Raw genomic sequence first — 15,752 nt, 5'->3', positions numbered from 1 at the left:
TAAATATTTGTTGTTTAAGCCGCTCTGTAGTATTTGTAGAATAGTTGGAGCTAAGACGGCAAGACTTGCTTTAGAGCAGCTGATATTACCTAGGAAGCAGGTCAAGATATGGAACTAGAGAGGCCCTGAAATTTCTGATTGGTTTGAATCAGATGTGAGTAGTAGTCATAGGTTATCTGTCTTTGTCTACACTCAGAGGAAGATCTTTTCAATGTGGCAAATAATGGTATATTGTGTGGGGGCATGTGACATTAACATCTTTAAGTCTCTTCTATGTGCCAGGCAACAAATAAAAATGCATAGTGCAGTGGTTCAAGTGGATGAATTTGATCTAATTATTCTGTTTATTTGCTGTGTGACCTTGGGCAAGTTAGTCAATTGGAATCATCTGTAAAAATAGCATAGGGGGATTACCATGGGCTGTTGTGAAGATTAAAAGGCATCAGGTAAAGTCACATGTCACACAATGCCCTAAACATAGTCAGCAATCAATTAGTTCTAATTATTGTTCTGTTATTGGTTTGTTGGGATAAACAGCGTCTTCAAATGAGGAAAGAACAAGAACAGTGTGAAGCAGAAAGTGAGTGGAACAAATGGTGAGTCCTAGGAAATTTTGGAAGAGGACAGAGAAGGCTTCAAAGAGGTTGAAATTGGGCTGGAACCAGAAGGAATAAGTAGAATTTAGATAATTTGATCTGGGAGAGTTCACATTTTTCTTCAGTTTGAGGGAGCTTGTTAGCAGAAAGAGAATTGAGCTAGAGATTAGAAGAAATGGTCTTTTTGTTTTCTACCTTTGCTCAGCACCAACTTGGGCAAACCACTGAGCCTCGATTTCCTTGATTGTAAAACTGGGACAGAGAAAATATCTGCTCCGCCTAGCTCCCAGGGTTGTTATAAGGCACAAATGAGACAATTCAGGTAAAAATGCTTTGAAAATGGTAAAATGCAACAACACAAGAGTAAGGTCATTATTAGAGTCTTAAAAGAGGATCCCAGAAAAAGTCTGAGCTGCCTGAGACTGTAATTACCTATCCTGTATGACACAGTGCTTGAGAAGAGTCACTGACAGCTGTGGTAAGGTCATAGCCTACTGCTGACACATCCATCCTGTGTTGACTACTCATCCTTCTCCAAGTACAGAGAATGTTCTTTGGATTCTCCGTTCTTACCTAGCCATTGTTAAGTTCCTCAAACAATAATAACCATTACAATAATAGTAAATAGCCACTACCATTTATTTGGCACTTATAATACATTAGACACTCTGCTAGGTACTTTACAAACTTTATCCCTCTTGTTCTCAAACAGCATCACAAAGCAGCTATTATTATATCCAATTTAGAGGTAATTAAATTGAGGCTTAGAAAAATAACTTGTTTGGTCTCCTTCAGCTAGTAAATGACAGAGCTGAATTTAACTGAAACTTCTTTGACTCCAGCCTTCCGTGCCATTTTGCTTTTAATCTAAGAAAAAATGCTTTCCCCCACAAGACCTTGTGCCAGATTTCCCATGTAGAATTAACCATGAGTTAAATGAATAAAATGGTTAGTTATCATTCAGTTTATTACTTGTAGCTTTATCCTTTTACTTCTAGCTCTGTTGTTAGAAAATTTAGACCCCACAGTATTTCCCCAGTTACTACTACATTTCTAGGCCAGAGACTGTCCACTATGACAGTAAGAATAATCCCTTGTATTTGTCCTAGTCGTTGTATATTCACTGTGTTTCATGTGAACATCACAATAAGTCCTTTAAGGGATATTATTTCTGTTTTACTCATGAGGAACTGATGCTAAGGGAAGTCAAGGAATTTGCCCAAATTCCCAGCTAATAAGTGAGAGAGTTCTATGTCTGTCTGGACCATTACAACTATTACTAATATAAAGAATAGCAGAGAGTTAGAGCATTTCTTATATCCTGTATATGATGTGCAACATGAAACCATGAGAATAGTTTCTATGAAGGACTTTAGAATGCAATGGTGTGATGTTCAGAGACGTTATATATTTGTGCTTAGAATTATTTTTATGTCACATACATTCAAATAAACCCTGAAACTTACTAGAAAACAAAATGCAAGGTTTATTCTTGAATATTAAGGCTAAAGTTGAAGGAAATAAGGATCAACTATTAAATTCTTACCACTGCACAAAGGTTTTTGAATGTCAAATGTTAAACTTTTCTATGTTCAATAGGAATTTTGCTATGAATCTTCAGTCCCCTAGGGTACATTTCCTGTCTGTGCCTGTCAGCTTCATTGTTATGTATTTTAAATAAAGCTTTCCCTAACATTCAAAACTCCTTCCGGCCCTTCCTTTTAGGAAGCAGACATAAATAAAGTACCCACTATGCCTTTGCATTTTTGTTTTCTTTTACCTTTTTCTAACCATGTGCCTCCCCCACCCCCAGTCTTCTGAAGTGTAAAGCTAAGGTAAAAAGAGCTTTTAAAAAAGGGCTCTGGGGAAGTATGCAAATGACAGAAATGTCTATGGGAAAATTAAGAGAAAAGAAATTCAGCAAGAAAGAAATTCATTGATGTTGTGATGAAACGTTGTCACTGGAGATGATGACAAATTAGAATCCGTTCCCATGGGGACCGCACGCTACCTACTGATCATTTGACCCATGGCTGGATGTTGGCTAGCCTAAGAATTGACCCAAAAGATGACAAGATGGTTTTAGTCCCGTTGTCTCATCAGCATTCAGAAACCCCTTAGGGGATGAAGGGGAAAGGATAAAGAAGGATAAAAGATGAAAGCTGAGCTGTGGAAAGAAAAATGTTTTTAATTACACTGAGAAGGATTGTGGGTCCACCTGTAGCTTTCTGTTGAGAATGTCTTTGTTTTCTTCTGTCTGCAGGGATCATGGCAGGATACAGACTCAGAATCTGTCTGGCCTCTTAGAAGGTTCTGCATTGGCCAGTCGGTCCTCTTCAGTTTATTGGATACATTCAGGATTAACCTCTCTGTGGGCTATCTTTACTCTGAGGTTCTGTTATGTTTGCTGAGGAGCATGGGCTTGGCATGCTAAAAGAGATTCCTTTTAGAGGGAGAGAGAAAAAAAAAAAACGCGATAGTGGAACACAAGATGAGGTTTCCATAGTGTGTCACCATCACATTCCTTGTCAGAAGGACACAGGGAGCTCCTCTCAGGCAGTGAGGTGGAGGGAGGCAAGAGCACCCCTGGTAGTCAAGAGACTTTTACGCTCCATATGCCTCAGTTTCTTCACTTGTAAACTGGGAGTCACAATGTTCTCTCACTGTCCTAAAATGGTAGATCAGTCCATTAAGGTGAAATTATTTAGGAAAATACTGAATTCTGAAGCAAAGGAACAATACAAGCACTCTGTTCTCTTTGCCAGGTTACTAACAAACCAACAAAACCCCCTTGAGTAATTTGAACAATTTAAAATAGTTTAATGTAATTTATTCCACAGTACCCAGGTAATATTAGGTAGGCATCGTTTTGGTGGGTTATTTTTTCTTTTCTTTCTTTCTTTTCTTTTTTTTTTTTTTTTTAAGAATTCTTTATAACAGATTTGGTCATATCCCCACCTCTTTCTTGGGAGGTAGGGACAGGGTATCACAGGGTGGAGTGCAGTGGCACAATCACGGCTCACTGTAGCCGCAACCTCCCGGGCTTAGGTGATCCTCCCACCTCAGCCTCTGGGTAGCTGGGACTACAGATGCACACCAATATTCTTGGCTAATTTTTTCTATTTTTTTTGAAGAGACAGTGTCCCACTGTGTTGCCCAGGCTGGTCTCAAACTCCTGGGCTCAAGCGATCCACCTGCCTCAGCCTCCCAAAGTGTTGGGATTACAGGTGTGAGCCACTGTGCCTGGCCCCTTTTTTATATTCATGGTAAAATTTAACAATTCTAAACTTCTTCAAAGTACTTGATTTTCACAGGAATTTTGAAAAATATTATTAGAAATCATATTAATTTTTAAAAATCTAATTCTTATTATAAAGTAATGAGACTGTGCATAGCTTATGGTATCCTGCCAAGCATTTCACAACATTTGTTAAAATTGATTTGAAAAGAAATGTGGGAAGAGGGTTGATCTCCATATTACAAAGAGAAGCAATGTTGCATGAAGTTTGAAGCCTTGGGATCTGAAGTCAGAATATGGGTTTGAATCCCAGCCCTACCACTTACTAGCTTTGTAACCTTGAGCAAATTACTTAACCCTTAGTGTCTACTTCTGGAAAATGGAAGTGTGTACCTAATAGGATCCTTCAAAGAATTAAGTTGGTATATGCATGTGAGAGGCCTAAAATTGTGACTTGTACATAGTTGGCACTCAGCAGATGTTGGCATTTTTCTTAGTAAGGCAAGATAGAATGTCACTATATGAAAGACTGGGGAATTTCTGACTGACAGCTGTGAATCCAAGTAGACAGAGCATGCATTTGACACCTTTTATTAAGTGCCATAGGTGTTTGGACTCCGTATTCTTGGTACTTAACTGTCTCTACTGATGAAGAATGCAGCTGAAGGCCCACCCTAACCAGGAAGGCAAAGGCAGACACTCTACCCTGATCCCCTAATAAAACATACCTCTGCTAGGGCCCCTCTCCCATCAACCAGTCCCCTTGCAATCCTGAGGAACATTCAATTCTGCAGCCAGCCCAGAGTTGAGGATCTTTTAACACTTTGCTCTTTGCCTTATTTGATTATGTTAACAGGGATTCTCAGCCTGTGTGATCTGTCATATTTTAATATTTCAAGCCACCATTGCAGCTTCCTTTAGGTTTGGTTTGTCTGAGGCACCACAGCCAGTGTGTGAGCACACAGATTTTGAATTTGTATAAGTGAATGGCTCTTTCACTTATTTTGTGGCTTCGGGCTCATCACTTAACTCATTGATATAAAATGAGAATACCCCCACTGTAAGGTCCTGGGAGCTATTAAAATTTTGTGAAGAACCCTGAAATCTCTGCAGCAGGTTTACAACTCATAGGGTACAATCTTGATAATTTTGATGATTTAGATGCAGTGCCTACATTTAGGAGCTTTGCTTCACTTGCTTCAATATGCATATCCTAGGATGGAATTCAGCTGATCCTGCATTTTCCAATTTTCTGTTGTTAGATAACAAGCCACCCAAAACTTAGTGGCATAAACAAACATGCTTACAAATTCTGTGGGTCAGGATTTTGGCCAGACACAGCAAGGATGGCGTATCTCTGCTTCATGATGTCCATGACTTCTTCAAGGGGCTAATCTGGGGGCTGAAGTTATCTGGAAGTTTCCTGGTTCATGCCACAAACTTGCTCTGGGATGACTTGGCAGACATGCTAAACTGGGGAGCTGCCAACTAAGCACTGACTGTGGCCTCCCCGTGTGTCTTGGACTTCTTACAGCTTCGTAGCTGACAGCTACCAAGAGTAAGCATTCCAAGAGACAGGCATGTCCTTTTATGACCTAGCTTTAGGAGTTGCTTAGTATCACTTTCTCTGTACTCCACTAGTAGAACCTATCATAAGCCTACCCAGATTTAAGCAGTGGGGACAGGGGGAAATGTAGACCCCACCTGCCAAAGGGGGTAGACCCATTAAAGAATTTGTAGGAAATTTCTGTAAAACCACCACACTAGGAAGAATGGCACCACACTGGGAATGTGGTTCCATCTGGGGATAAATTCGGGCCCCTGACTTCTACCTATAGCAAAGCAGGCCATACAGACTCTTGCAGCTACTTAACCTGCCATTGTAAAATGAAAGCAGCCATAAACAATATGTAAACAAATGATCATGTTCCAATAAATATTAACAGTAAAATTAGAATTTCATGTAACTATTAAATATTAAAAATATTCTCTTTTAAAAAAATTTTAAAAGTATAAGAATCATTCTTAGCTCATGGCCTATGTAGAAACAGGCAGTGGACCAGATTGGAATATCTGAGTTTAGCTGGATCTGACTTTTTAAAGTTAGAATCTTCCAAATGTGTAGAAGAAACACTTGCGTATTTCTCATGTGGAGTTAAATATTAAGAGTATGTGTGTGAGAGAGAAGGACATATGATGATAAATTTTGTTTTTATTTTAAAGTGAATTTGTGAAGAAATTTCAAAATTTAGTTCTTTCAATTACATCTTATGTTCATTGTGTTACAATACATTTATTCCCAAGGGCAATAAAGGACTATACACTCTTAATACTCCTAGGTGGGAAATTAATGATATTTACTTTATCAGAAGTCATGACCTGCAAAGAAAAGGTAGAACTTACTTCTTGATGGGGCTTCCAGAAATATGTATTGTTGTATATTTTAAAAATAAGTACGTTTTAAAATAGTTTATTATTAGAACAGAAGATAAGGTTGATGACTCCCAGGAGGGAATTTTAAAAATCTTTATCACTTCATTAAATATTTTTTCTATGTCTACAATGCCAGGCAGCGTTCTAGAGCCTGAAGATACAGTGGTGAACAAAAACATATGTTGTATGTTATCTTTTAACATCTGGCTATCTCACGAGACTGTGTGTCCTAACAGTGCTTGTAGTCTCATGAGATAGCCAGATGTTAAAAAAAAAAAAAAAACAGCATTAAATTTAATGTGTGTATTGAGAGGGCTTATGCAGGGCATTATGAGAATATAAGGTTTTCAAGCTGGGCCTGTTGCTCTGACATCCTCTACTGCCCATTGAATGTGAAAATCTGGGAAAAAAGGATTGTTAGATTAGTTGCAAGCTGCTGTTTAAAAACCATGTTAACGCATTTGATAATGAGTGAATAGTCCTCTTTCCATATTTGGGCCACATGTGATGGCCTGTTTCATATTACTTTGGGGAAGGAAAAACAAAGAATGAAAAAAATGCAATTGTTGAAATGTATAGGATTTTTTTTTCCCTCATAAGTTATCATTTTGGATGGCTGGAGAATTCAAATACAAAAACAGTTTGAAACCTAGTGACTGAATTACAGATTGGGATAATTTACTGATTTTTCTCTAAATCAGAGTTTTTCTGGGTAACAAAATCATTTATACACCAAACCCTAGTAACACACAATTTATCCATGTAACAAATGTGCTCATGTACCCCCGAACCTAAAATAAAAGTTGGAAAAGAAAAAATAAATTGGTGAGAGTCATACCCAAGAATAGCTCTTAAATAAAACATCTGGTTAATAATTATTTGACTGCAATCAGAGGATACTGCTAAAGATTTTTAGAGGGCCCCTGAAAGGGTTATATTAATATCTTTAATAAAATGTGAATTTTTTGCTTAAAAAATTATTTTCCAGCACCTGTTAAAAAAGCAATCAATCGAGGTTTCAAGGTTTCTCATCTGGGCTATTAGTGACATTTGAACCAGGTAATTCTTGGTTTGAGGATGCTGTCCTGTGCATTGTAGGATGCTTAGGAGAATCCCTGGCCTCTATCTATCTACTTTGCAGCATTCTCCACCAAGTTGTGATGATCAAAATTTTCTCCAAATGTCTCCTGAGGATGGCAAAGCCCCCAGTTGTCTAAATTAAACTGGGTTTATATGTTTTAATGCAATGACCTCAATGAGGAAAACCTACTTTATTTCAATAGTCTAGGTCAGGAAGAAGTCTAGGTCAGGGAGTATTGTGAGTCATCTTATACATTTTCAAGACCCACAACTCCTCCTTTGAAAATGATAAAATGAATTTGGACAACCCATTATCCAATTAAACACTATACTCATATCCCTTTGTTATGTCTGGAAGTTTTTCTAAACTTTATAGCTTATGAAATTTCTAGCAAGGCTGAGAACCTCCGTTATTTAATTGAGACCCTGAAAGCTATAGAATATCCCTGGAACAAAATCAAGATTTAAAATGGGCTTGAAAATAACAAATGAAGATATTTTGATTTGACTCCATGTTCTCAGCCTGGAAGCTATTGGATTGTGTGAGATGCATGACCCAAAGGAGATGATTAGTTTTCCCCCAGTGTGATCATAATGAATAGCACTACAAAACCAATTAGCTATAATTCTATCAGTCATTTCATTTGGGTAACATTTTGTTTAAGGGGAAGAAAAAACAACACAGTTTTCCTTGGAGATCTGTGATGAAGCGGTGGTATTTGATAGGAACAATGGAGGAAAAAGCAGTATGCTCACCAATTTGCTTTTATTATTCCTGCATGAAAGTAAATCATGATGAAGTGTTCTGTTCACAGCAGTAAGGAAGACATTTGTTCATCTTAAAGGTGTAGCAGACCAAACCACAAGTGTATTTCTAAGTGTATATTTCATTTCTATGAATTGTACAACTCCAGGGAATTGCCATTCACATGGAAGACTGAGAGTGGTGTCCACTGGGACTGTGTAGCAGAGGATTCTGAATGTTGTTTCCTTTCCTTCTGTTATTACCCTCCTTGAAAAACTGTGAACCCGGAACCACAAGTAGCAGATAATGTCTCTTCTCTTTATTCTCCCAGTCATTGTCATTGCTCTGTAACACACAGTGCCCACTGTCACGCTGACAATAATGTCAACAGTCTTTGTTTTCCTTTTTCCAGCAAGGTATTTTATGGATAGGTATTGTTCTATTTAACGTGCCATCATCTGTTACAAGAAGATATAATTTTACTGTTGTCTGAGTATCCTTCTATGACTTCTGGGCATTGTGCAATTTTTATCTCAACCCACACAGTGGAATATGACTTGGGTGTGTGTTGTTTGTTTTACTTGAATTTTAATATATGCAGCTTGTGACACAAATTATTAGTTTATTAGGAAACAAATACAATGAGTTATTGTCATGGACTTTCGATTTATTTTGCTCACTGTCATCCCACAGCTAGCCAAAAAAATCCGAGAGAAGTTCAACCGTTACCTGGATGTGGTCAATCGGAACAAGCAAGTTGTAGAAGCATCCTATACGGCTCACCTAACCTCTCCCCTAACTGCAATTCAAGACTGCTGTACTATCCCACCTTCCATGATGGAGTAAGACTTTAAAACTTTTTGTTGTTGTATAAACCAGAAATTGAATTGCTTACATGTTTCATTTCATATTCAAAATACCTGTGTTTATTTATTGCAAATTGTGTAGCTTATTTCCCACTATTTGAGATAAGCCCTTTATCTTTAGATAGACAAGTGATTTTTAAAGAAATGTGATTCAGTGTTCTATAGCCAGGAAATTCCTGGACCCTCCCTACTCACCTTTTTTTCCTGATGAAATTCAAGTTGAGGAATATCAACTATTTATTTGAGTACAGAATCGAAATCTAGAAAATTGGAAATGCTTTGTCATGAGTCAACTATTAAGCCATGTCACTTGCTTAATTTAAAGGAGTGCCTTTTGTCTTTAAAAGAGTAACCAAAAATTCCCACTCCTTACTTTAGTAGATACTATCTTTAAAACTCCGATGGGAAATGTGGTTTCAGATCATATTGAAACAGATTTGTATCTGCGTGGTTGAGGATTTTTTATTTGTTGGCCTAGTGATATTCATATCTGGAGGGGTATAGGGCTATGGGATGCTGGAAATTGTAGTGGAAAGAACACTTATCTGGAGGTGCAAAGAGCTTAGTTTTAAGTTTGACTTGGTCTTTAATTAGCTGTGTGTCCTTCATCAAGTTACTTAATGTTTATTTTTATGCTCAGTTTTCTACCAGTGTGGAAAATAATCTTATTTTCTAGTGCCACTTAGAACAAATAAAAGACCTTAATACATTTTAAAAATATGAATGTACATGTTAATTAGTATTTATTATTCCTCTCTTTGCATGACAGGCGCTCTTGTGGCTAGGCAAAGGATGGATATAACTTTTTTGGTGGTTAAATGATGCTTTGTTTCCATAAGCAAGTTTTTACTTATTATAATTTCTTGCTGGGCTTTGTAGGTAGCAGGGCATCCTCAAGTCATTTTATTTATCCGTTTATATGATGTTAAGATGTGCCTTTGTTTGGCTTACCCTGTCTGTGGCCTGAAGAAACTCATACTAGTTGTTCTCTAAGCTAAATGGAAAGCATGTATAATTTGGAATGAGACTGTCTGGATAGGAATTCTACCCCTAACGACTCAATACCCACATGGTCTTTCGATATTTGGTGTCTTTGAGCAACCCTGTCTTTATTTCTGGAAAGAGAACAATAAGTAAGACTCCAGGATGTTGTGAACATTTCAGTGAAATCAAACGTGAAAATATTTTGTAAACTGTAATGTTCTAAACAAGTATTCACTGTAATATTAAATATTTGTATACCTTCATATCAAAGTGAACATTTCAATTTTTGTTTGTTAGGTATTATTTCCTTCTCACACTGCTAATAAAGACATACTTGAGACTGGGTAATTTATGAAGGAAAAGAGGTTTAGTGGACTCACAGTTCCACATGGCTAAGGAGGCCTCACAATCATGGCGGAAGGGAAGGAGGAGCAAAGACACGTCTTACATGGTGACAGGAAAGAGCATGTGCAGGGGAACTGCCCTTTATAAAACCATCAGATCTCGTGAAACTTACTCACTGTCACGAGAACAGCACAGGAAAACCCACCCCGCTGATTCAGTCACCTCCCACCGGGTCCCTCCCATGACATGTGGGGATTATGGGAGCTACAATTCAAGATGAGATTTAGGTGGGGACACAGCCAAACTATATCAGATATAATCAAAGATTATCTTTTATAGTGGGGCACCTGTAACTTAATGTTTTGACAAACTTATCACTAACTAAAAATAAAATGAGGGTCCAGTTGGGTTTTGGGCCCAAAGAAGAAACCATTTTCAGGGCAAGGAGAACAGATAGTAAGGAAAAGAGAAGTTCTTAGAGCTAGATTTATGTGTTTTTCTCCTAGGGAAAGACATGTGGCAATGTCTGGACGCATTTTCAATGGTCACAACTTAAAGGCTGGAGGAAATACTTGCTCCTGGCATCTCGTGAGTAGAGTCCAGGGATACTGCTACACATCCTGTAACATTCAGGACAGCTCCCCAAGACAAAGAATTACCTTGCCCAAAATGTCAGTAGTGCCAAAGTTAAACAACCCTGGCTTAGCAGATTGGGGATCTTCGTAAATTTCTAAGTAGAACTAGTGCTCTAGAGGGGGAAAAACCCAAAACTTGAATCGGCTGGCTGCTACTGGTGAATCTACCCAATCACTTGCCACCTGGTGAATTTCTATGAATGTTTCAAGGAGCAACTCAACAATTGCCTTTTCTTCATAGCTTCCAATTACCTCTTTCTTTCCTCTCCTTATTTCATTTTGTCCCTGGAAGAATTTATTGCTCTCTCATATTTATTCCTATAGTAATTTCCATACATCTCTATATAGTGTAGAACTTAATGTATCAGACCTTGTTGTGAGTCAGCCTCCCTTTCTGTTCTGGGCAGGAATTACACCTCATCTTTTTTTACCCCTAGCACCTGGCCCTTGTGTTTAATTTTTGTACTATTTGTTGGCATCTGAATTGATTTAAATTGATATAGGACAGAGTAAGAGGGTGCCTACTCTCTCGAAATGTGTAAGTTACTGGGTGGTGGAGTGGCAAAAATTGAGCGTAATTAATAGGGCAAAATGTGACATAGCAGAGAGGTATTGTGGTTCCTCAAAGCAGAGAACTATACCAGATAGGTTGTATCGGAAATGATTTTATGAACTTTAGAAATATGCTTCTTACTTGATTTGGCCATTAGGAGGAACATCACAAAAATATATATAATATAAACATGTAAAGAAAAATATTGTAGTACTATTTAGAATAGAGAAAATTGTAAATACTCTAAATTTCTAGCAATAGAAGATTAGTTAGGAAAATTGTATCACATCCATATATATGAGATGGTAAGATGCAGCCATGCTGTTGAAGCTGACCTGTGAGAATGGTCAGACATGCATAATTACACTTGATATTAGCCAAAAAGCCAAGAACACACATGTGTGCATTAAGTTTGGGAGTAAAGACAGTGGTTTCCATTTTGAATATGTTGAGATAAGGGTTCAGGTCTGGGACAGAGGCCATCTAGTTTGGTAAAACCCAGTGGTCAACCTTTTTGTTAATACAATGAAACATAAAATGTAGTTTCTGCCCTTAGGGAACTTCTCATTTAGTTGAGTTGAACATCCATGAGACCTTAACTGTACCCCTAGAAAAATACATACCGAGTAAACAGATTAGTAGGAGAGAATATTCTTCCTTCAGAGGTGGGGCCTCTGCACTGAATGCTGAAGATGCAGTATTGTCTCCTGACCAGGAGTAGTTGACAGAGCCAAGAACTGCTTGGGGTGGATCTTGGAAAACCAAGGCAGTTCTGAAGGTAAAGCTGAACAATCAGAGAATGTACAGATAAGCAATATAAGGAACCTCCTTCAACAAATTTTAAAGATACCTGACAACAGAGATCTTTTGCAACAGGAAGTGGCCTGTAAGGATTCCCTTATATTATACTGTGTCTACTTGGCTTTGAATGGAGCCCACTCTCCACTGAAATGTGTGAAGGAATTTTGGGAGTGAACCCTGAGCCGATACTTTTCTAAACGTTGGCTGAACACAAGCGCTTTGTAAAATTAGAGGAACACCTCAGTTTTTTAATGAAGACTTAAAAATGGAAAGAGTTCGTAGTATGTTGTTGGAGTGAACAAGGGTACAAATTCTCAGGTCCCTCAGAAAGTGCTTATCTACCTATTGTAATGGCTGGGGTGCCTGCTGAACACATTTTCAGTTCACGCCTTCCTTTTCTCCTTTTGGAGATAGAGTCTCACTCTGTCACCCAGGATGGAGTATAATGGCGCCATCTCGGCTCACTTCAACCTCCACCTCCCAGGCTCAAGTGCTTGTTGTGCCTCAGTCTGCAAAGAAGCTGGGACTACAGGGGCGCGTCACCACGCCCAGCTACTTTTTGTATTTTTAGTAGAGATGGGGTTTCACCATGTTGGCCAGGCTGGTCTCAAGCTTCTGACCTTAGGTGATCCACCCACGTTGGCCCCCCAAAGTACTGGAATTACAGGCTTGAGCCATGCTTGAGCAACTGCACCCTGATGACACTTTCCTATATTCCAGTCCTTCCAAAAATGTCTCCATTTTGAATCTCAGCAACTTCATGTTGGAGTTAGGTGAGGAAAGGAAGATCTCCTAGTCTTTTGAAGCAGTTTAAGCATGTGATTAAAAACTTTTTTTTAATAGTAGGGAGATTTGGTTTTGGATCTCATGAACTCATATGTGGACCTTTGGAAGTCACTTATTCTGAGCCTCAGTTTCCTCATCAGGGAGATGAGGATAATGAGAGTACCCAACTCACATGGTTGTTATAGGGGAGATGTTTTTAGGTTGTACTTAGACATTTTAAAAATTTGATTATGTATTTATTTCAATATTCACTATGTTAACAGTTTTTTTTCTCTAATGGCAATAGCAAAGTTTCTTTTAAAAGAAATGTAGCTGAATAAAATTGAACTATTTTAAATGAAAACATTAAGTGAATGTGACTAAATGGTTGAAAGTGATAGAGATGTAGTAGTGACTAAAGTTCATGAAAAATGGGATCAAGGTTATTGCTAAAGTCCTTCCAAACGGTAAGATATTATAGTTCTATGAGGCAAACTCTTTGAAACGATTTATGCCTACGGACTGTATCTTGCCATGTGTGTATGTATTAATACTGCTTTTATAATAAATATAAGCAATTGGACCTCAGATAAGAGACCCCCAGTCTTAGTTCTGAAACTTCTTCATTCTTAAGTCATCTGGGCCTTATGAACTTTTTTTTTTTTTTAACCCAACACTGACCCAGTAGTATGATGGCTGTTTGTTATTAACATTTTAAGTGCCTGTGGCCTATTAACCTTGCTTCTTCTCCAAATATATTAAAGATTAGTTAGAACTAGACAATGTTTTTATAAGTAATTTTAACTAATGGTTAATTTTTACTTTTTGTCTCAGGCCTAACTTTTCATTTTTAATGATTTGTAATCCATATTTGGTTTTCTTCACTAGTGCTTGATAGTACATATTTTTTAAAAATAAAATGCCTGGTTCTGAAGAGAGAGGAGCTTTAAAGAGCTCTAGTATAGAGCATTCTGAAGAACACACCCTGAAGGCTATAGTATGATGACAACAGAGAGAACCTGCACAGTGGCAGAAAATTAATTTTTCAGATGGGTTTGATACTTTCCTTCTCAGACCAGCCAGCTCTTAAAATTCTTGCACAGGAGCCTTAAAAGTTAATTATTCTGCATAAGGTGCTGCATAGTGATTAGGTACTCTGTCACTGTTTGTTGTTGAAGAAATGGTCTAAAGAATTCACATTCTTCAATATGGAAAAAAATAGGCTAAGTTTAATCAAAAACAAACTCATTTTCAATGGTATCGCTTAAAAAAACATGGTTTTGAGAGTGAGCTTATTTATTTATATAATTTAATTCACAGCTCCCTTTGTGTTCCTTTAGTGAGGTGCTAGGAATGCAGGAGATCCTGGGCTCTCCCACAAGGAGTGAACAAGTGCATAAGTACACCCATGGACTGTATCTGACCTGCAGGTATATTTTTTCGACCCTCAGGTGTTTTAAAGGTTTTTAAATTTGTAAATTTTAAAATCTATTGCCAACATTTAAACTTTGAAAGATCAGCAATTTAAAAATCCAAAGTATCTGTCTTCTTGTGAAAAATCAGAAGATCTGGCAATACTGGATCTACACTGCTGCTTAGTAACAGTCTGCTTTCATGAAGAGCAGCTCCCCTTTCAAGACGGGATGAGTTCCTGATCTGATATGTTATACCCAACCTATTTCCCTGATTTATATCACCTGTTTGGCCCACCTTAGCATGTGAATTTGCAATTCCTGACCTGAAAAGACCATACAATGTTAATAGATTTGACTTAAGAAAAATGTCTTATCCATGTGCATTCCCTGCTATGCCAACTTAAAAATGTCCATTCTCATTCTCTCAAGTTTTAAAGAATATAACTCCTTTAGGCATAACACTAAGAATGGCTATCCCTGAAACCCAGCCTTCCACAGAGATGAGATTCTGATATGTGCTTCTAAAGCTATTGTTTATTCAGCAGGCCCTACTGATCCTTGGTTTTTCTATAAACAAATCAATACTTTTTTCTTTTTCTTCTTAAGACAGAGTCTCGCTCTGTTGTCCAGTCTGGAGTGCAGTGGCACGATCTCATGCCTCAGCCTGCTGAGTAGCTGTGATTACTGCATTCTTCATCAGTAGAGACAGTTAAGTACCAAGAATACGGAGTCCAAACACCTATGGCACTTAATAAAAGGTGTCAAATGCATGCTCTGTCTACTTGGATTCACAGCTGTCAGTCAGAAATTCCCCAGTCTTTCATGTAGTGACATCCTATCTTGCCTTACTAAGACAATGCCACACCTAGCTAATTTTTGTATTTTTGTAGAGATGGGGTTTCACTGTGTTGGCCAGGATGGTCTCGAACTCCTGGACTCAAGTGATCCACCTGCCTCAACCTCTCAAAGCGCTAGGATTACAGGCATGAGCCACCACACCGGGCCCAGATCAATAATTTTATTTTCCACATTGCTTAATTGATGTATCTATTTCTTTCCCCAATTTCTTCTGTAGATTTTACTACCTGTTGGTATTCTTATTTTTTTTTAATTTTTGATGTCTTTATTTAAAAAGAAGGGGGCAAAGGGGAGAATAAGCTAGGGAGGAAATACTGCAAAGATGAATTTAGATTTTTATTCTTTTTTGTATCTCCAAGTGGGTTTCAGTGCTGTTATCCTCATTTAGTTAATGCATGTTAATTGACTAATCATGATAAGAACTGACATTAAGGCATC

General features: G+C 37.9%; 1 protein-coding gene across 1 annotated transcript in view; it reads left to right on the top strand.

The window, feature by feature from the left end:
- CACHD1 (cache domain containing 1) overlaps window positions 1-15,752 on the top strand; it is a 227,828-nt gene that overhangs the window by 106,031 nt on the left and 106,045 nt on the right. The window contains exon 3 of the mRNA XM_011940834.1: window positions 8,786-8,934. Coding sequence (XP_011796224.1) covers window positions 8,786-8,934 — 149 coding nt within the window. The remainder of the gene's footprint in view (window positions 1-8,785; window positions 8,935-15,752) is intronic.

The sequence above is a fragment of the Colobus angolensis genome, unplaced genomic scaffold (genome assembly GCF_000951035.1).
Source record: "Colobus angolensis palliatus isolate OR3802 unplaced genomic scaffold, Cang.pa_1.0 Scaffold102, whole genome shotgun sequence".
In the NCBI taxonomy this organism is placed as follows: Eukaryota; Metazoa; Chordata; class Mammalia; order Primates; family Cercopithecidae; genus Colobus; species Colobus angolensis.
This window is presented reverse-complemented; position numbering and strand designations above follow the sequence as displayed.